At 39.3% G+C, this 22,332-nt stretch overlaps 1 protein-coding gene across 1 annotated transcript in view; it reads left to right on the top strand.

Annotated features, from left to right (window-relative positions):
* ghrhra (growth hormone releasing hormone receptor a) overlaps positions 1-22,332 on the top strand; it is a 43,285-nt gene that overhangs the window by 5,866 nt on the left and 15,087 nt on the right. Inside the window, exons 3-7 of the mRNA XM_082513866.1 lie at positions 14,375-14,482; positions 17,718-17,818; positions 18,214-18,311; positions 18,597-18,729; positions 20,254-20,407. Of these exons, the coding sequence (XP_082369992.1) occupies positions 14,375-14,482; positions 17,718-17,818; positions 18,214-18,311; positions 18,597-18,729; positions 20,254-20,407 (594 nt within the window). The remainder of the gene's footprint in view (positions 1-14,374; positions 14,483-17,717; positions 17,819-18,213; positions 18,312-18,596; positions 18,730-20,253; positions 20,408-22,332) is intronic.

The following is a 22,332-nucleotide window of genomic DNA, read 5'->3' as shown; positions in this document are numbered from 1 at the left end:
ATAAGAATCAGTCCATTTACCATTCCTTTCTCTCAGAAATGAACTGATTGTTTGCAACTGATGATGCTTTTACTGAATTTCAGTTTCAGAATACTTAACAATGAACCTTCTGCACATTTTGAATCTTTGATAAAAATATTGCTGAAGATGATCTAATATTGAACATATCAGTATAATTACAAAGTAAACACAGAAAACTCTGATGTGGGATTAGTAGGGATGGAAATTTAGTGATTCAAATGTCATTATCGACATCACTTACCGATTTGATTCTTTATTGATTCTGATTGATTCTTATGTACTGCAAGGAGAAATAACTACTCATTACTACTCATTACATTACATTTGCATTTCTCTGTAAAATGACCTGAAATGCATCATCTCCTAATTTAACAATTTGAACCATTTAACAATAAAAACCTAAAGTCTTCAAGTTGTCACACACAAATCCATATCCCATTGAATACACGGTGGCCAGAGTGATTCTACTTTTTGAAACATGAACAGGTAGAAATGCGGGCTACAGCCAAGCTTCAGTTTGCTACCTGCTGAAGTTTAGGGTCTGGCTGTTGGGCTGGGTTAGGCATTCACTTAGCTTTAACATTATTCTGGGTTACTGGCTAGCTTAGCATTAGCATGCTGTCTGTGCAGATGCTTACAAAGAGACAAAGTTGTGTTAGCAACCTAATGCAGCTGTTATTGTCCTGGATGCAGTTTTCCGTTTAACATTTCGCTCTTGTTTTATAGTGCAATGAAATATAAATAAAATGTCCATATCCACGCTGCATCACCAATTCCCTCCCCCACACACTAAGTGAAATCAGCTGATTGTAGCACAAGTGCAGTTGGAACCAATGAACAGGATGAGCAGGCAAGCAGAATAACAATTCCAAGGAAATGAACTACTGGGAACCAGTTCTCTATAAGATTCCCATCCCCAGGAATTAGAACTTTTGCCACTGCCACGGCATCCTACTTACCCAACCACACTCAGACTTACGGCAAGCATTGTTATATGTCACCCAGAAAAAAAATGTGTGTTCAATCAATAGATTAATTTTCAAGTCGCTTTAAAAAGCAGTCTCATAACAATGAATACACTCATTGTCATGGTAAACTGTGTGGCTGGCAGGATGAAGGACCCAAATGCAGAACTTGTACACGTAAAAGTAAACTTAAAATGGCAGCTTTATTTGCTGGGAAAAATAATCAAACCCAAACTAAGAACTAAACACTGGGAAGCTAGAAAACTAAGACAAAGAGTAAACACACAGCAAAGAGGGCACAACGCAACAGACAGAGGAAAACACAGGGCTTCAATACACAAGAAGGTAATGAGGGAACGAAACACAGGAGGAGAGCACAGCTGGGAATAATCACACATAATGAGACAAACAGGAAGCAAAACTAAATATACTGCACATGGGATAAGGACTATCAAAATAAAACAGGAAGCATGACAAATATGTGAATGCAGACAAGACACTTTAACAGTATGACTGGGGGAATGAAAACAGAGACAGGACTAGAAACTGAGACATGGAGACATGAGTGACCAGGGGAACAGAGGGAACTAGAAACACTGAGACAAGAGTAACTAAACGTGGAACACAGGTAAGACACAGAAACCAACCGACCCAGGACCATGATACTCATGTTTTCTAAAATACCATATCTGGGGCCAAAGTACTTGTTCTTCATAAATATACTCCAGTATGTCCTGCTCTAGAAGTAGTAAGTCAAAAGTTTCTATTGCAAAATATGATCATGTGATCATAATCAACCATATGTGTACAGTCATCCAAAAAAGACAAAGACACAAACAAATAAACAAACCAAAAAACATCTGTTTGCACAATAAACATTAACATTAATAACACTGAGAAGTCAGTTCAATTCATGCTGTATAATAAATGAAGATGTTATCGAGTTGCTGCCTCAGTGCTGCTCGGGAAACGCTCATTTGTGTCCAAAGTTACTTCATACGTCACTGTTAATCCTAAATGGGGTGACATTCATGGCTAAGTGTATAATACTCTGGAGATGTCTGTTAATCAAAGCCTAAGAATAGATCCCTGCTCAGTGTGGGTTAAAACCCTTTGATCTGAAAGGAAACGTTTAAAATAAATCATCAACCTCTCGACATTTCAGTTAATTGTAAACTCTAGCAGTTTATAGAACTCCAGAAGCACTGGGGAATAAAACATTTCAGCTTCTGAGATGATTGTTTGCAATTCCCCCTGCAGTTGAACACAAAGATGTCAGAAACAGTATAAGTTTCCATAATTTGGGGTTTTGGCTGCACTCGCTCTGGCTTTTGTTACATGAATGAATGAGGACAAATGCAAAAATCCTTAACATAGATCACATAATTGTGCCTCTTTCATTGACACCTCTAATCTCAGGCTCAGTGTCTGTATGACTCAAGCTCAGAGATCTAAGTTTAAGCACTTCCAAGCGGGAACTCTCTTATGGGAATTATTATTGCACCACTTGAGAGACAGCAAAAGTTTAATTTGAAGTTGGAAGCAACACAACATGTATGAGGAACACAAAACAGCTTGAGGTAAACAACTTAATATAAAACTTGGTGCATATACACTTCAAAGGACCTGTTAAAAAGGCCTGTGGAAACAAATATGGAACAGAATGAAGAGTCTGCAGTCTTCTGACAGTCCTGTGAGAAACATGGACAGGACAGGATTGTAAGTTGTAAGCTGCAGCTAACGGCAGTGTCATGCTTAAACTAACTTGTATAACACACTGTCAGAGCTTGCTGAAAATCAAAAGGTTTTCATACTGTTCCAAATGGCCACACTTAACGGCAGTGAAAAGTGAGCTGTCATAGAGAGTGACGATCCATTTATCCATCCTGGGTCTGCATTTAGGAAGTGCCCAGGAAGCATCCCAGTCAAATGCCTCCTTTGACCTTGAAGTACTTAAACTCTCCAACCCAGAGTAGGCAATCTACCCTTTTACAGCCGAAAAAAGGGTAGATTTTCTCACCCAGGAGCATGTTAAATATAAAGATTGTTTTTAATACTTAGATGAAAATCTTTGTGACTGTTTCTATTGTAGATCCAGCACAAAGTACTATATTTCCTCTACCAGGCTTTTGGCTGAGTCAGAACAAAGCGCAGAGCCCTGCACACTTCAGATTTCATCCTGCTACTTCTATCAGCATTCACATCATCACTAAACACTATGATCCAGCTCAATGCATACCCATGATATAATATCACATCCACATATTTGACATTAATGTTGGATGCTTCAGCTGTTTATGATCTTCTCCATACTTTTCTCTTCCCATTATTTTGTTAGAAGATTTTTTTTCAGATCCGTGCAGGCTCTTTCAGATAGTTTCTGTCAGAATCTAATCTGGCCCTCCTGGCCCTCTCTGTTTCTTTTTATAAAGGTGTCCCTTGATTGTACACTTGAGAGTGTTCTTGACTTGGTTAGAGGTTTTGAAGTTGTTTTTCTTAACCATGGAAATAAGCCATCATTCACTTTAGTTGTCTTCTTTGGTCTTTCGGGGCTTTTGAAGTTGTTGGGCTGGTCAGTGCATTAAATCCTTTCAAGAATGAACCAGATTGTTGATTTGGCCGCTCCTAAATTTGTTCCTGATTAGTTTATTTTGTTTTTTCAGTCTAATGGTCAATTGCACCAACATGTCTTTGGGCCTCCTATTTCAAAGTACACTGAAAATCTGTACAACACAAAGTCAACACTTCAGATATCATGTCTGCTTCAATAATCATGAAATTCCATGAGGGAACAGGCACCATCTGGCCATGGAACTGCTTGTCAGTTAATTGTTGCACTTATTTTGAGCCTCTGAAAATGGGGGACTGTGTGTAAAAATGATTGAAATTCCTAAACAGTTAATGCAAAAATCTTTAAATCTGTTGAATTAAGTCCTGCAGTCTGCACTTCAACCACATGTTGGTTGTTTGGTTTCAAATCCATTGTGGTGGTTTACAGAGAAATTATGGAGCTAACTGTAAATGGTGAACCACTGACTTTTTAAGTAAAATGGATTAAAAAATTTTTTTACACTACATGGTCAAAAGTAGTGGGCAAACCTACACATTGCACCTACAGGAGCAATTCAGCCTTCAAAACCCATGAAATGAAGCTCCCAGTGCACAGGTTTTGTCCTGATGTTAATACCAGCGGATGTTTGGAGCTCTGCAGTCGAGTCAGCAAAGCATTGGGGAGTTTTACTACTCTGCAGCTCAGCACTTGGCCAACCCAGCATTTACCTCTACTTGGTTTGTCACTTTTGCTTTTCTAAACATTTCCACTTTGCAATAATATCCCTTACAGTTAGTTGATTATAGAAAATCTAAGTCAGAGGTCATTTCACAATCTGGCTTTTCTATTCACTTTTCCTGTTACAGTACCACACTCAAATTGATAAGCTCTTTAGAATGTGGTAATGGGACGAAAAACACCAGAATTAGAAAATTAAGAGGTGTGGTCCAATACTTTTATCTGATATAGTGCGTTTATACCGAAACAATCCACATCTGTCACCTTAAGACAAAAGGTTGATTCTGTTCATCTGGACGTAGCGTTTTCAGTGGGAGAAACGTTTTGTCACTCATCCAAGTGACTTCTTCAGTCTTAGCCTGGGTTTCCCCAATCTTATAAACAGTACATTTGCACAATGACTGAAACTAGCACCAGTGAATGAACAATCGGCTGAGAGGTCAGTTTCTTGATCATTAACATGCAAATTGTTATGACCATTGATCAATGGCCATGAGTACCATTTACAAAGAGTTGTGGAATGCCTGCAATTACACCATTGTAAGATGGCGAAAGACGTACCCTTAGGCTTCCTGCTCAATTCCAAGGTGGTCTTTCTCTTTTAATCTAAGACACTTCATATTGCAAAACTATGCAAATTAGTGGTGTAGAAGTACAGAGTGGTTAAAAATAAAGTAAATTTGTACTTACATACATAAATATTTGAGTAGATTCATGCATTTCATTACTAAATTGCTATAATGTAGTATTGGCAGTGGGTGCACTTCAAAGCATCCACATCTGTTTTTTCCTGTGTATAGTAAGCCCACGTGCTGTCACTGTGTCAGGATATGCCAGTGTCCTAATTCACACTGTCATCGTGCACCAAGTCTTTAGAAAAGCAGCAATTTTAGCACATTTGGTTCCCATTTTGGCATCCTCTCACCTTTACAGCTTCATAGAGCTTCTATATGGAGCTTTCAATACGTGGTACAGGTACAACCAACGGCATACAGTGCACTCTAATATTAGATATGTCTGACTTTTAATGAATTTACCTGCCGCTTTATATTGTAGTAAGTTGATTTAAATTCAACCCTACAAGCTGCCAGATCATTTTTGCTCTGCACCTGAAATCCAATAATTAAATCAGGTCTCCCTTCAGCTATTCTCTTTTTGACTGTCAACAATGCTGCAGCTGAGAAAACAGATAGGACTCCGGTTTGGGTTTGTTCGTTCTCTGCCATGAAACTGAATTATTTTGTAACTGTTCTCTTTGTTCTGTAAGGATTAGACCTCTCTGATGACAATCCTCCCACATACAGTGTGCTTAAGAAGACGTTTCCCTCTCACCAGATTTAAATTTGAGGATCCAGTTTTGTCTATAATCAGTGAGAAATATCTGCAATCTTGGAGAATGCATTTTCCTAATCCTTGATGACAGTTTAGTCCTTGTATAAATCTTTTATTTCGAGCTCAACCCCAGCAGGTAGTTAACTGCAAGCTTGTACCCACTATGTAACCATTGTTTTTACTCAGAACTTTACTTTAATCGCCTTATCCACAGTAGATCTTACCCCCCTCACAACAAGATGCTCTTGACAGGGAGTGGTTTGAAAAGCATTGTTTCTCAGGCTGTGATTAATTCTGGCTTAGTGTGGATGGAAAGCCATGAGAGAGGAGAAGAGGCTCTTTTATAATTAGCTGGTTTAGCGGAGACATAACAAGCTTTTTTTTTTAATCTAATTTTTTTGCTGCACATATTTGTCTTTAATGAGATTAATTATGGTTATTTTGCTTTTAAGTATTACAAAAAGCATGCAAAGGGATCCAAAAGAAGATTGTGGTACAGACGAGAACAGTTTATCACCAGGTTTGCGGTTTAATTACATTTAATTAGGGTTGCCCAGAGATTGTGGGTTGCAGAAGGTAAGTGTGAGTGAGTGATCAAAGGTATGCTGAATTAGCTGAGCATGAACTGGCTGAAAGAGGGAGTTGCAGGATGAGGTTAACTATGCAGCTCACTGAGCGGTGCAGAGCTGGGCAGGAAAGTTTTCATATGCCCTACTATATAGTTGTAGTGCAAAGGGAAAACAGCTGCCAAGGGCAAGGGGAGATGTACACAGGGCGCCAGTCCACCACAGAGGTGTTTCATATGTTCTAGTTCAAAATTAAGGACCGAGGTTTCCTCTCCTCTCACTGTTGACTAGGGCAGTGTCCACCATACCAACAAGCAGCTAGAAGTGGTGGCAGGGACTAACTTCTGTATAGATTAAATTAACTAAAGCAGAGGTGCAGAATTGCATCTAAGCTTTATTAAGGCATTTGCATTTTTCTAAACAGAGAGGGGACCAAAAATGTGGCTGTACAAGAAAAGTACGGATATCAGAATTATCCAGTGGACATCAAGTGTTCAGTGTCTGCATACAATTTTCAAGACAATCCATGCAGTAGGTTTTGAGTTATTTCATCCCAAAGAAAGACTGACACTTCTGGTCATAATGGAGCCAACAGATGAAGACATGAACTGTAAAACATGCATCGTCTGTGTGTTTGGTTGTGACCTGCTGTGTTAAAACAACCCCACAATTCATAGCGCCAACCCATGAGATACCAACTCATTGAACAAACACTGAGTGAGATGATAGATGATTTGAAGCATCCCTCCACACAATCCCCTTTGTCATTTCTGAATCCTCGACTTCAGGAACATCAGACCGAGTCAGCCTGACAGCCACACAGTCCAACCATCCAGGGGTCTCTGCGAATGCACCCCTGTTTCACTATCGCTTCCCAGGGTTACGACGGGTTACGGATTATCTGATTAGATGAGTGCAGTTGGTTTTGTGGGACAGAAAAACATTATCATAATGGATTAGACATGGTGGCTTTATACAGATGAAGTGAGGCACAGAGAGAAAATGGGAATTTCACTCTGACAGAGTCACTGCTCTGTCTCACATAAATGTCAGCAGCCACTACACTGCTTAAAAATCACCTGCAGGGCTCATGACTGAGTGCTGAGCTGTTTAATCTACTATATAATGAAGATTATATCAGCCTTTATTTATATATATAGATATATATCTTTATATCTCTCTCTCTATATATATATATATATATCGCTCTCTCTCTCTCTCTCTCTCTCTCTATATATATATATATATAGAGAGAGAGAGATCAAGGCTGCACTCCTTGATCTGAGTGCAGCCTTTGACACCATCTCTCATCCCATTCTTCTTAGCAGATTAGCTTCTATTGGTCTCTCTCATACTCCACTAGCCTGGTTTAAATCATACCTGTCTGACCGCACTCAGTTCATTCAATTAAAATCCTTCACTTCTCAGCCTTCTCCTCTATCTACTGGGGTGCCCCAGGGATCTGTCCTCGGGCCCCTTCTTTTCATCATTTACCTTCTTCCACTCGGACATATTTTTCGTAAATATAATATTCAGTTCCACTGCTATGCCGATGACACCCAGCTTTACCTCTCTACCAAACCCGATTCTACTCTTCCTCCACCCTCCCTTATCCTCTGCTTAGCTGAACTCAATTCCTGGTTCTCCTCCAACTTCCTTAAACTCAACAGCAATAAATCAGAACTTCTCCTGGTCGGCACTAAACGACTGCTATCCAGAATTAACAATTTCTCTCTCACCATCAATAACTCACTGGTCCCTATCTCTCCCTCTGTGAAAAGCTTGGGTGTCATTCTTGATAGCACATTATCCTTTAATTCACATATCAATAATGTCACACGTGCAGCATATTTCCAACTCCGTAATATCAATCGCCTCCGCCCTTTCCTCACTCCTCATGCCACTGCCATTCTCGTCCATAACCTTGTTATCTCTCGAATTGACTACTGTAACTCACTATTATTTGGCCTTACATAAAAATCTATTAACAAGCTCCAACGTGTCCAGAACTCCGCTGCCCGTATTATTACTAGAACTTCCTCTACCCACCACATCTCCCCAATCCTGAAGCAGCTTCACTGGCTCCCGGTTAAATTTCGCATCCATTTTAAAATAATCCTCTATACATTTAAGGCTATTCATTCTCTCTCTCCACCATACCTCTCCGATTTAGTACAGATGAACTTCCCATCCTGGTGCCTCAGATCCTCATCTTCTCTTTCTCTCTCTGTTCCTTCCGCTCGTCTGATTACAATGGGGGGGCAGGGCTTTTAGTTGCTCTGCCCCTCGACTTTGGAATTCCTTACCCCCCGACCTCAGAAATATTAGTTCATTCCCTCTTTTTAAGTCCACCCTCAAAACTCATCTGTTTAAAATTGGTTATGTTTAAACCTCTGTATGCTCTAACTTTTATCTATTATTCTTATTATTGTGTATATTTCCAGTTTCTGTGTTTTTATCTGTTGTACAGTGTCCTTGGGAGCTTTGAAAGGCGCTATTTTTAAATAAAATGTAATATATATATATATATATATATATATATATAGAGAGAGAGAGAGATATCTATATATATAAATAAATAAGGGCTGATGCAATAAAGGCTCTCAGCTACCCTATCTTCTGTTTGCAAACCAGCTCCTTCCTCCAGTGTCTGCTTTTGGGTCCACTCTAACAATCACACCGGCGCACCCCGCCATGACACTCTCAGCCTTCCTTTCTCTGTATCTTCATTCAAATTGGCAGACGTCCTGACAATGAACAGTAAGAGACAAAGGACTTAAATACACACATGAGGTGATCAGGGGAAGTGGAGACACATGAGAAAAACAGCTGACCAGGATAAACATAATGATGGACAGGAAATGTAAAGAGGAAGATTGAGAGGAAGGGAGGAAAATAGGTAAGGAACAAGATAGGGACAGAATAAATGGGGGTAGAAAGGCAGTGAGGAAGATAGGGAAGAAGACTGAGAGGGAAGTAGATGGAAGAAAATTAAGGGAAAGAGGATGGAGAGAGATAGGGTTGAACACGGAGGGAGATAGGTAGGAAGACATCAAGTGAAGAACTGTAGAAAAAGATGACGGGGGGAAGGGAAGGAAAGAGGGGACAGGGAGGGAGGGAGATAAGAAGAAGCGAGAAAGGAAGGTTGAGAAGAATGAGAAAGCTAGGGGGTCAAGGATGAAGGAAATCTTTGTCCTTAAACGGCAATTTGTTGTACAGTCAGCAGAAATCACACAACCATCAAGCAAAATGCAATAAATATACACAATTCTTTTAAAAATGAGCAACATTAACATTAAGAACACAATGAGTAGATAAAGAAGAAGATGGAGGGAGTGAGGGATGAAGGGACATATGGAGGAGGACAGGGAGGAAGAAGGGGGGGAGATAAGGCAGGAGGGAGAAAAAGGATGTTGATAGTCTAGTCAACAGGATAATTTGTAATGCTTCTTTAATGAGCATAATAATTTTCAGTTCTGCTCTTGTAATAGGTAAAAATATGTTTCTATTGATACATAATAACCTTTAGAAACAAGCGATTGTTTCTGTACGTGTAGAAATCTCATTAGCTTCATCGGTTTCTCTACATACATCTTTGCTGCCCTTTGTCACTTTTACATAATTCAGTAGCTTTCTATCATACACTGGTTTCTTTTTTCTCAACTGTTCTCTGATGTAATCCCACAGGCTGCCTTACTGTTTCTGCCTGCTTGTTACCTGAAATCACAAAGGTGGGAAAAATAAGGAAAAGTTTACTTGGAGATAAATTATCTGAATTTCAGGAGTGTGACCACGCCTCTGAACACGCCCCTTCCGGTTCTCATCTATATATGACCACTCAGTTCTACAAGCTGTTCGTTCTCGTTTTCATGCCCCACCCTCCGTTTTTCAGTTCTTTCACTTCTCATTAGTACATGGGGATCTGCCAGGCCCGGGAGCTGCCGCAAGTCCCCTCAGAGGACTTCCCCGAACTGCAGCTCAATTCATGTTTAAGCCATTCGCCTTTATCTACTAAAAAATGCTAAAATGGGGACGCGGGCCCAGCTAGAGAAATATTTTAAATGGATTAAACTGTCAGGAACCAAGGTTTACACTCACAGATGGGACCCAAAGGCAAACTCAATACAAAATTCACGGGAACTATGTACAGATTTATTTCTTTAACATAAATGTCCAGGAACAACCAAGGGAACGAGAATATAACTCAAGCTGAGGAAACCGGGAACTGAAATGCCCTGGGAAGCCGTGATCGGGATCGTGGGAAGATGCAACAGAAAGGGGAAACAATTACTTGGGTGCAGGAGAACGGAGAGTCAAAACTAAAGAAGAATTAGAATGCTGCGGCTTATAATCAGAGTCAGACCGTGGGGCTCGGAGGGGAGAGTGTCCGTGGGAAAATCCTAGCAGGGAAAGACGGAGACCGAGGAAGTTCTCTTGCACGCAGAACAGGCAGGAGGGCGTAATATTAACACAGGTAACAAAATGCCTGAAAAACTCAGAGCTTAGGAGACCCAAGTTATTACCAAGAGTGACTAACGGACTGGGGTGGATCAGCCGTCCGCGCTGGGTGAAATAGCCCTGCTGCCTGGGATGGAATACAGGTGTGATGCTGATGGTCCAACCCGAGGGCGTGGCCACTGAGGCAACACGAACACTCCCCAGATACTGCTCCCACGGACCATGACATAAACTACTAGACTAGAGTCTTATTTTACCTTTTTAAATGACCTGATTTTGGATCATCTTTTTGTTTTTTACCGTGTTTTTAAATGGGTCCCGCCCATGGACACTAACAAAAACAAACAGGCACAAAACAAACCCTGATGGAGTCATCCAGGGAGAACTGAGAGACTCTGGGAACAAACTAAGAATAAACTAATCAGCAGTTTGTAAACTGGTGCTAGGGCAGATTTTAATAATAAACACATCTTTAAAATTGTCAGTTTTCATCAGGTTCTCACATTAATTGCAATTACCACAACAACAACTTCCAATTTTCTGGTTTGGAGCAGAAAGAGGCCCCCAGACTAGTTTGTCCTTGATTGTTGCCGTGCGTCTGAAGCGGATTCCTGGGAGTTCAGTAAAAATCTCTCATAAAGTATTATTACTCTCAGCAGTTTCCCTTTTTTTCTTTCTAATCTTTTTGATGCTGTAGCATGCGGCAAAGTAAGGTCTATGAGCTTGCTCTTGCTTTGGTTTAGAGCTGATCAATTTGCTTCTCTCGAGTTATAAAACTTTGTTATGAGCCAGTGTGAACACCTGAGATTTATATCTGTGCGAAATGCTGCTCATAGACTGGATTCTGGAGTCCTGATCAGAATGTCTCAGTCTCACATCCTAAAAGAGATTTTCTCAATGAGAAGGTAATGAAAACTGTCTGCATGTTACATGGGGTTTCAGATAGTCCTATTTCTGATGATTTAGGTTTGCAGGCATCCTTCGTTGTCCTCTGAAATCGATCCAAAAAGTTAATGGCCTGTAGGTAATAATCCAAGCTGAACTTCAGATTTTCATTCAGGGTTTTTCTGTGCTTGACAAATACAAACATATCATCGTTGTGTCTTCTGCACCGCACAGTTTTTTGTTTGGAAAATGTTAAGTTTCTGCCATTTTCCTAATAACAGATATGTATAGTAGATGGAAAACATGCATCCATAGCTGTCATCTTTTCCTGACTTAGTTTGTCCTGAAAAGGTATTATTTTGAAGAACCCACTCACAAGTGGACATAAGGTCAATCCGTCTGCGCCTCAAATGGTATCTTAAGGCCATCGGACCTACATCATGTGCTATATTACTTTTTATATATCTAGGTTATCATAAAGTGCAATTCTAGGAAAGAACATGAAACCCCAAACTGAACAAGCTCACTGAAATGAGTCACCAGATTTGAGAAAGTAGAGCAACTTGGAGATTTGGCAATAAAAAATTATATCTTAAGTGACTTACTGCTTATTTTCTCACATACAGCCTCTGGTATACTTTTCCCTTTTTCAGTCACCAGTTAAGAAAGTATTTATTACATAAAGGGTCACAAATACAATCAAATGAATGGCAGCACTAGGACAAAATTTGCCTCACCAACATCCTGCCGAGTGCAGAGCAGTAATCTCCATTTCAGATGCAGGGGGGCTGTGTTTATGTTTTACTCAGAAATCACTCTAGCCTCCGAAACTGTTTTATGTTCCTCGAATTTTATGGTGCCTGAGGATTTGATACTTTTTTCCTTTTTTTCAGAGAAGAGATTTCCTGCTTAAAATGTATTTGACATTTATTTTGATCTCACCTCAGCCTTTGGGGTAAATGAAGAAAAATATCTGCTTACATTGCCTTTTTAATTCATCACTGCTGTTGACATTTATCTGAGATAACTGCAGATATTTGGTGCAGTACACGCTCCGTTTATCAGCACAATTAAAATTGATCAGACAAGCTACTCCATCCAATCATCCACTTTCTCCTGTCAAATCTGTCAACTCAGTGAAAAATGAATTAGTCCGTTAAACCGAGTAATCCGCGGTTTATATAGAATGTAGTTGATGGAAAAAAAAGTGAAAGCTTTTAATGTGGGCCAATCACAGCTACAAGACTGTGGACGGGACTTGTCAGCTGGTGTTATGCATCACTTTGGATTTATTAGGTCAGGATTAATATAAATACCCAATTTTAATTATACAAGAGTGAATACGTGACTTGGCAATCAGGTCACCTGAATGTACTGTGTTTGCACATGAAGGCCTGAGGTTTAAATGCGTCTGCTCCGTTCTTCATAAATAAAACAGCAGGATGTATGTCACGCTGCAGGGAACTCTTCATAACATTGCTGGAGTTCAGGGCTTTTTGAGATGTACTCAGTCTTTCATAAACATGCGAGATGCTGAGGCTGTTGACGGACGACTGAAAAGCATTAGATCTCATTTTTCCTTCGTGGTGCACATAAAGACACCAGATAATGTTGGTACTTTAACAGAGATAATACAAACACTGATGTAGCATATAGCGTAATATCTACATAGCTTATTGGAGCTCAGATTCTTTTTCCAAATGTAAATATATTATTTACATATCTAGTATTTCTACTGTATTTCTCAAAAAAATGTTTTTAAATGATTATTTCTTTTACTTATCTATTTTATATGTGGATTGTTCTGTTTGACATCTGTTGTTGACAGTAAAGCATACATTTCATTGTACAGGGAAACATGTTTCTCTGCTGTGCGTATGACAATAACTTTGAAACATAATGATTGTGATTGATGGCGAGGGGATCATCACAGTAATTGCGAATCATCCTGAATGGCACAAAAATGTCTGAAACAAACTGTAATGTCAGTTTAATAGTTGTGGAGGTATTTGTGATCAAATGCGGCAATGGGGACTAAACACACAAACATACACACACTCACACACACTATCAGAAAACACGAGAAGGTTTTCAGACTCAAAGTTTGCTTCCTGTTTCACAGTCTGAGCCCTGAAGACGAGAGAGAATGGAATAGTGATTCGTTGCTATTTTTCCAGATTGGTGTGACAGATTGGCAGAGCTAATCAGCTGAAGCTAATTAATTAAAAGTCCAGCATTGAAAATATACTCAAGTAACATTCAGAATAGTCGTGTTTTAATAGTTAAGTTATACAAATCTCAAGCCACATATCATTTAAGATTAGACTTAAAACTTTTCTTTTTTCATAAAACTTTATAAACTTGATAAAACTGCCCCTCCCTGAGGCTGGTTCTGCTGGTTTCTTCCTGTTAAAAGGGAGTTTTTCCTTCCCATTGACGCTTGTGCTTGTTCATAAGGGGCTGACTGATTGTTGGGATCTTCACCTTGCAAAATAAGCAAGGCTGCACCTATTTCCCATTTGTAAACATATGAGGGGTAGCTTAAGACTTTTGAACAGTACTGTACATTTTGTAAAAATTGCAATTGGGAAAGCCACTAAGTAAAGCTGTAAATGTTTGCATAAATTTAGTGAATTTAACCTGTTCTAATTACCTATGAAGTTTAAAATATAAGTACAAACTTTTAGGATGCGGTTTGTGGAAGTAGAGTTATTCTAACTAAAGCTTGACAAAAGAGATGTTCAGCTTTGCAGCTGGATTTTGCACTAAATCTTGAGCACCTGAATGTCTATACTGTCAGCATTGTGACAGTGTTATTAATAACTTTCTGCTGCTTCTCCCTCTGTCTCTGTTTGCAGGATGTAAAACAGAATGGGATGAGATCGGGTGCTGGCTGCGAGCTGAGGTTGGGCAGGTGGTCAATTTGTCCTGCTCTGAAGTCTTCCAGCATTTCTCCAGCAATCAAGGTTGGTTCCTGCACCAGCCTCAGTGAACACAGAAAAGCACAGATCCTCATAGCCAAATCATCTGATCACCAGCATTGTTAAAATAATATAATGTAAAAATCCGATTCTTGGATGCTGTGCTGTCTCCAGCATCAATGCTGGAGAATCATAGCATGTATTCATGTATGTTTGTTGGCAAGAATACACACACACACACACACACACACACACACACACACACACACACACACGCGCGCGCACGCACACACACACACACACACACACACACACACACACACACACACACACACATATAATATGCTCTAGGATGTTTTTGGCAGAAGTGGATTGAAATCTTGTCTGCAGGGTTCATTCATCACAATTTGACATCCTTTTCGGCTGCTGTCTCCTCAAAGAAAGTCCTTGTGACACCATGAGAAATAAATTCTTTCTTAATAATGAGCTTTTGCATTTAGCAATTTTTATATTTACACATACGTGTGTAAATAATGCACATATATCCACATTAAGATTTTTATTAGCTTTTTCTTTGGTTAAAACAATTACATGTTTTGCGACTATTAAACTGGTCCTTATAGGACAACAAGTAAACGTTTAAAATGACGCACACAGACAGCAATATTGGTCTGTTGTATTGTTACAGGACCATTAGAGGAGGGAAAGCCACATTAATTAACGAGTAATGCTCTTTCCTCCTTTACCTTGATGGAAATAACGGCTCATTATGATCTGAATTGCTGATCACCCAAACAAACAAGAGGCTTTGCTTTCAGCTGCACAGTTTGCAGCATTTGGACTCCAGTCGGTTTCTGTTTGCTCAGAGGAAATAACGAACAAAGAAAAAAATCCTCCTGTCATTTATTTTTATGCATCTTTGTTCTGCTAAACAGCAATTCTGCTATTACCTATGCGCTATCTCTGGCAAAGATATTTAAATACACAGTCCCACAAATACCAGATGAATTTCTCCTGTCACCCGCTGTATCCAAATGAACTTTAACCAAAAGCAGACGTCAGTGGACATAAAAGAATAAAACGTTTTTTGACTCAAAGCACGATGGACCGAAATAGTCTCAGAGAAGAAATACTGGTGCAAGTGTACCGGACTGATGACTTAAAGCTTGTAGGTTAAAACAAGGCGTGTAAAGCAATTGTTGATGAAAATCTGGATCTTGCTGGTAGTGGTGTTGGTCACCCGCCACATCTCGGACCCATACAGGAGGACTGCTTTCACATTAGTGTTGAAGATGTGCTGAGATAAGGCTTTGGAGTTCCAGATGGGTCGCAGGGTGTTGAATGCAAGCCTTGCTTTGTTGATTTGTCTTCATCTGCGCCACCATCACTGTTGACTATGCTTCCTAGGTAGATGAAGCAGTCAGTTTCCACCAAGTGTTTTCCCTGTAGCTGCTGTGGATGTTCTTGTCGGTTGTTCAGCCGCAACACCTCTGTTTTTCTGACGTTGATCTTCAGGCCAGTCTTTTCTGCCTCCTCAGCGAGCCGGGTAAGCTTTTCATCAACAAGTGCTTTCGACACATCCTCAACATCAGATGGCCTGAGAAGATCTCGAACACAGACCTGTGTAAGAGAACCAGCCAGAACCCGGTCGGTCAAGACATCAAGAAGAGAAAATGGGGCTGGATAGGCCACACACTTCGAAAACCAATCGACAACGTCACAAAGCAAGCACTGGACTGGAACCCACAAGGAAAAAGGAAAGTGGGGAGACCCAAACAGACGTGGAGAAGATCTGTCGAGAGCGAAGTGAAGGCCGCCGGAATGACGTGGACCCAGCTGAAGAGAACGGCCCAGAACAGAGTCCGTTGGCGTGGTGTTGTTGTGGCCCTATGCTTCACCAGGAGTCTACAGGAAAATTGCTTTGATTGATTTGTAAAGCAATTATGATTCAATATTTAATTACAAAGGAATTAATCAGCTCATGGTTTCACAAGCATTTTGCAAATTTCTAAATATTCGTATTTTTTCCCCCTTTACACAGCTGCCGGGAAGCATATCATTTACTTAAAGTACGTCTCTTCGATATGTTTTTGTGAAAAAACTGCTGCAGTGTGAAAATAGGCTGCCCTGAGATTATGGATGAGGTTCTGCATATTGTTTAACTGTCCAGCCAGCAACTTCTGTTCCATCTCACAGTGTTGCTTTTGGTGTCATTAGTCAAAAATCACTGTAAACTGCTGCTTTGTGCTGAACAAGATATATTGTCAGAAGAAAGCACAGTGGAGACTTTAGACAATAAAGGACCAGATATTTCCAAAAGAGGTTGGAAGAGACCAAAGTGAGCTTCAACAGACTGAGTAGAGGATTTGCTTCAAATATAATGGAGAAAAAGAAATTAAAAGATGATAATGGTGTAGCAGTTATTAGCCCTGAAGTTAAAAAGGAAAATATACCTGCAGAGTTTCAGTAGGTTTCAGTAGGTTTCATACAACACCTTTTTCTTCACTTTTCAAAAATCCTAAAAGTTAAACTCGACCAAAGGAGCCAGAGTGTAATTTCAACAGCATTTCACAACAAAAAGGGATGCGAATAACACATTTTAATTCAGGTAGATTTAAAATAGCTCGTATTGTCAGTCAGTTGTGTTGTAAAATGTATGAAAAGACTAAAAACCAAGACAGAAAAGGACACTTGGTGTAACAAAAAGGTTCACTGAGCTTCTAAACCCAGGCTGTCAAACAAACAGCCTGTAGGTCAGAACTAGCCCATCAGACTGTCCCACTGGAGGGATTTGAAAAGTGCCAAAATTATAGAGAAAGAGGGCATTTAGCAGTTTCACCCAAGCATCGTGTTGAAAGCTCATGGTCAGGAGACTGACTGAACATTGTTGAGATCTCAGGGTGTTCATCACCATGTTTTGCAAATGCATGGTGCATTACATGTGAACATTTTCAGCAGGTAGTTATATGTCTTTATAAGAAAGAAACAATTTGAAGGTGTTATTTACAGGTTCCCATGCAGTGGTTATGCGACCCATAAACTGAACTGAAATTGCCGCTTTCATTCTTGAGACAGAAAAAGTGGCTCCAAGTGGTTTGCACATTCCCCTTGCAAACAAAAAGACCTCCGGTTTATTCCTGGAAGGAAACACCAATCCTTTTGGGGTTGTGTCAGGAAGGGCACAAAAAATAATAAAAGAACAACATTCATATATTTGTGCGATTGAAACACTTGAAATTAACTGTCTCCTTGCGTTCTCTCTTTGGATTCCCCACATTAGGGTATGTTTACAGGAACTGTACTGCTGACGGTTGGTCGGAAATGTATCCACCCTATGAGGAGGCCTGCGCGTTCAGCGATGACAGCGAGCCTGAGTCCGAGGTATACGGACATGTGGTTGTAATCATGCCAGTCAATGAAGGATGAACATATTGTTTCTGCTTCCTCTATCGCTGTTTCCTTTTTATGTCAGACCTATTTGTAGTTAGCTGTGAGGACCTTTGTTCCAGGAATAAATGTAAACAACTCAAGGGAAATTACAGGTCCTGAAATTGTTTATATATTTAAATAACCACACAGTTAAAAGTACATCTTTTTCAGTGTTTCAGCATAATTACTGCTTTTTCTATCTAAAGCTTAAACAAATTATTATTCATTCATGAATCTTATAAAGAAAGAACCCTTGAAGTTGCAGCAATCTGAGTCAGACTCACAGCTTCAGACTTTTATTTTGATATTTTTCTAAACTAACGGTTTCTCTGTTTTCCTGTCTCCAGACGAGTTACCTTTATACCTTCAGACAGGTTTACACCGTAGGCTACGCCACGTCACTCATCTCCCTCATTACAGCCATCGTGGTGTTCGCAGCCTTCAGGTTAGACCAGAGCGGCACACACCACCATCTGCACCCACAAAAGGCCAATAAAAGGGGAAATTTCTATGATGCAGACACATTCAGGATTTGTGTGGTTAGGACAGCATCTTATAATTTTAGGAAAATATGCATATATTCAGATGATAAAGCCTCAAAGAGCCTTTGTAGTACAGAGGATTATGAATCATCTTACACATGCAAATTCATGAAGTTGTTTACCTTCTTCTTCCGCCTTATGAAATATTAATTTACATGCAGTGTATGCTTTACGCTATTGTTACGCAGGAAGTTCCGCTGCACCAGAAACTACATCCACATCAACCTGTTCGCCTCCTTCATCCTGAGAGCCAGTGCCGTCTTCATTAAAGACACCGTGCTGTTTGCTGATGAGACCCTGGACCACTGCTCCATGTCCACGGTGAGGGCTCTAATTGATGTTTGCATCAAAATAGATTCCCACATGCTGTGTGATTGAGTTAACAGTGGAAACAGAGAACGAGGAGGGGAAGACACGTGGCAAAACGATGAGAGGGAAATACTCTCATTAGACTGATGAAATCTTTTAGCAACAATTTAAGATTTTTTTTTATATTGGAAAAATGAGAAAATATAGGTTTAAATCTACAGTAGATAGATAGATAGATAGATAGATAGATAGATAGATAGATGAAGGTATAACCGTAGGAATGATTTCCTGAAGTGGTCTTTATGTTAGTGGGGTCTGAGGGAGAACGAACTCTGTTGGCTCTGTAGTGTGAAATGGAGTGGGTGTGTCCATGATGGACAATAGTTTGTCAATGCCCTCCTGTCCCTCTGTGACTCAAACGCCTCCAGATTCTGGCCACTGATGAATTTGTTGTTCCTGCTGGCATCTCTGGCACAGATGCCACCCCTCCAAGCAGACAGCAGCACTTGCTGCTAAAAATTGGTCTTGCCGTTTTGCCTCAAACACTGGAGGAACTGAGGTTCCTCAAAAAATAGAATCCAATCTGTCATTCATGTGAACACCCTATTACCTGTAGCCGTCCACTGCTTCAGTCACCCATCATGCTAATTGGCTTAGTCACCGGAAATCAACCACTATCTCTTTTGAGTGGCTGAATTTCAGAAGGAGGTGGTTTTCCGCCAAAGTACTACACATAGCTCTTCATCACCTCCCACTCCAGCCCTGTCCCTAATACACCCAACCACTGCAGTGTCATTAGACGACTTCTGCAGGTGGCATGATTCATTCATGTGCTGGAAGTCAGAAGGTTATAGAGTGAACAGGAATACAGACACTTCCGTCCTGTATATATTTTGTATCAGGATCTCCTTATATAGAATGTACTGAATATGCTTTTTTTGCACATGTGTGTGTTGGATTTGGAGAAAAGGTTTGTTTCTTTTTTCATGAATTGATTTTAAAAAACAGCCTTTGTGTTTGTTCCTTATTACATGTTTTGGTCTCGGTGTCCATGCTTTTTATTGCTTTTTTGTCATCTTTGGTTTTTATTCTCTTGTGTATCTTTGTGGGGGTTTTTTTGTTTATCTTTGTTCACTTATTGTTTGGTGCTGGTTTTACACTTTTGTGTGTTTTTGTGGTTATGTACTGCACATCTTCCTGTTGGTTTATATCTCTAGATTTTGCTAAGTTTGTGTTCCTTTTTTTTATTGTTTTATAAATTTTAATTTCTTTTGCAAGTCTTCTCAAATTGTGATTTTGTGACTATTTAGGTAGTTTATTTTTGTCTTTTTTTTAAATTGGTTTGAGTTCCTTGGTGCTTATTTTGTATTTCTTTGTACTTGATTGACTTCAGTTGAAGTTATAGCAAAAGTAGAAGAAGAATCAAATATTTTTTTGTCACTACCTTCCCTTTTATTACACAAAAAGATGTATTATTATGTTAAATGATGACACATCCAGTTTTTCTAACTTTGTTTTGTTGTTTCCTCTCTATAGAAAGCGTGCAAGTCAGCCGTGGCTTTCTTCCAGTTCAGCATCCTGGCCAATTACTTCTGGCTGCTGGTGGAGGGCATGTATCTGCAGACACTGCTGGCTCTGACCTTCGTCTCACAGAGGAAATACTTCTGGTGGTATATCCTGATTGGATGGGGTGAGTAAGAGTGACTGAATTGTCTTTACAAAAACAATCACACACTGTAGCTCCAACACAAACACTAAAAAACACAGAATAAAATGTGACCCACAAACAGATTAATATTCAAAAGGGTTATCTAAAATCATTTGTTAATCATGATCAGCTCTAGCAATAAAGCAAATATTGGTGAAATAGAGACAGGGCCATAGAACACAGAGGCTCAGTTGAAAGGGGAGGTGCTATAAATATGGTAGAAAAACTTCTTTTTTGTTACAAATAAGCTCAGTTGTGGATGCAAAGACAAACAATTTGCTTTTCTGAAAATATGCTTAGAAAGTCAAATTTTTTTTGCCTTGTTTTGCAGTTTTGACTACTGAACAGGGTGTTTATTATCCTAAACAGTCAATTAACACCTTTTATCCTTTGTCTGTATATGTTTATAAGTCCCATGACTTGATGTTTTTGCTCACATTGCAATATTGTCAATTTGCACCGACATGTCAAATGGGCAAATTAAAATACAGGCTTCCTTTGTTTCTGTGTACAAAAGCACAGCCTCTATAATTGTGTTACACAAATTAATACAGATTATTTTTTAATTACACAAAAGTGTAATTCTCCTAGAATTAAATGGGATTTCATTGTGTTTTAAGGGGTACAAACTAAAGTTTTTACAGGAAAGAAATTTTTTTTAGTAGTGTGTGACTTTGGGTAATTTAAAAGAAATCCAAATAAAAATTTCCACAGCTTGCACTGTGCAAAATACATTGAAATTCAATTGAATAATATGGGAAAACACCCTTTGTTAACACCCGTATGATGTTAACTTGTTAAATGGATTGCAGCATTTAAAAACAAATGTTTTATATAGGCAGGGAGGGACTGGTTAAAAAAGGCACTTCACAAACTTTATCTATTTAGTGGTACTCTTTAAAAAACTAAAACTGTTAAATAAGCAGTATTCAAGAAGGATAGTGAAAGAGGAAAATGTAATACATACATTTTAAAAATGTAAAAATGTAAAATTGTGGTCATAGCCTACAACAGTGATTGGTTTTCTCGCTACATCCCGGATGTGTCTCTGTGTGAGAAAAACACTATAAATGATTGATTTGAATGAGCAATATTTTCCAACTTGAAGAGACTGTATCCTTACAAACAGGATGCCTGTGAACTTAAAAAATGGAAATACTTGATAAATAATTGAATCGCTGTTTCCAGGTAAAAGTAGCATTGAAGCCTCGAGTCACACAAAAGGTCCCTACATGTTTTTTCTAGAGCTACACTAGCTGATCATCATGTAGCCTGACAAATACACAACAGCAACAGCTCATCTAACCGTTAAAATATCACATGTCAGAGACCATTAAAAGATGTAAAAGTGATTAAAATAATCATTAAAAGATATTCTTTTGGTAAGCGGAGAAAACACAGCAGTTAGCATGTTAGCTGCTATTAAATATTCAACTGGTGCTAGCGAGCCACTTTGACCTCCACACACAGTACTGCTCATATTATACAGTAACTAACTAGCTTACACAACTACACGTTAAAAAAATAGCCAGTAAAACATCAAGAACTTATCATTAGCTGTATATTTTTGGTTTCTCCATTTCAAAGAAGCTCTCAATGGTTTTCTGAAGTCCAGAGAAGTGTGATCCAGTGCAAATCATCATCATCATCATAATCGTCGTCATCTCTCCAGGCAGCCAGCCCATTGTTAATTCTGCTTATGGCAAGTTCTTCACTTGAGGTCTCACTCCTCATTGTTTCTGTCACCATCATCGGCCACATCTGCTAAAGGTCCTGCAGCAAACATGTCAGACGTTTACAGGCTTGCCAGCAAATGCCTGAAGGACCTGTCAAAGATTCACTCATATTAACTCCTTAATGAAGAAAAAGTAAAAAATAAAAATTGACTGTTATTTAAGCAAAAATGT

Source organism: Aulonocara stuartgranti, assembly GCF_965226115.1.
Source record: "Aulonocara stuartgranti genome assembly, chromosome: 18".
Taxonomy (NCBI): domain Eukaryota; kingdom Metazoa; phylum Chordata; class Actinopteri; order Cichliformes; family Cichlidae; genus Aulonocara; species Aulonocara stuartgranti.
Note: the sequence above shows the minus strand (reverse complement) of the source record. Positions and strands in the feature narration are given on the sequence as shown.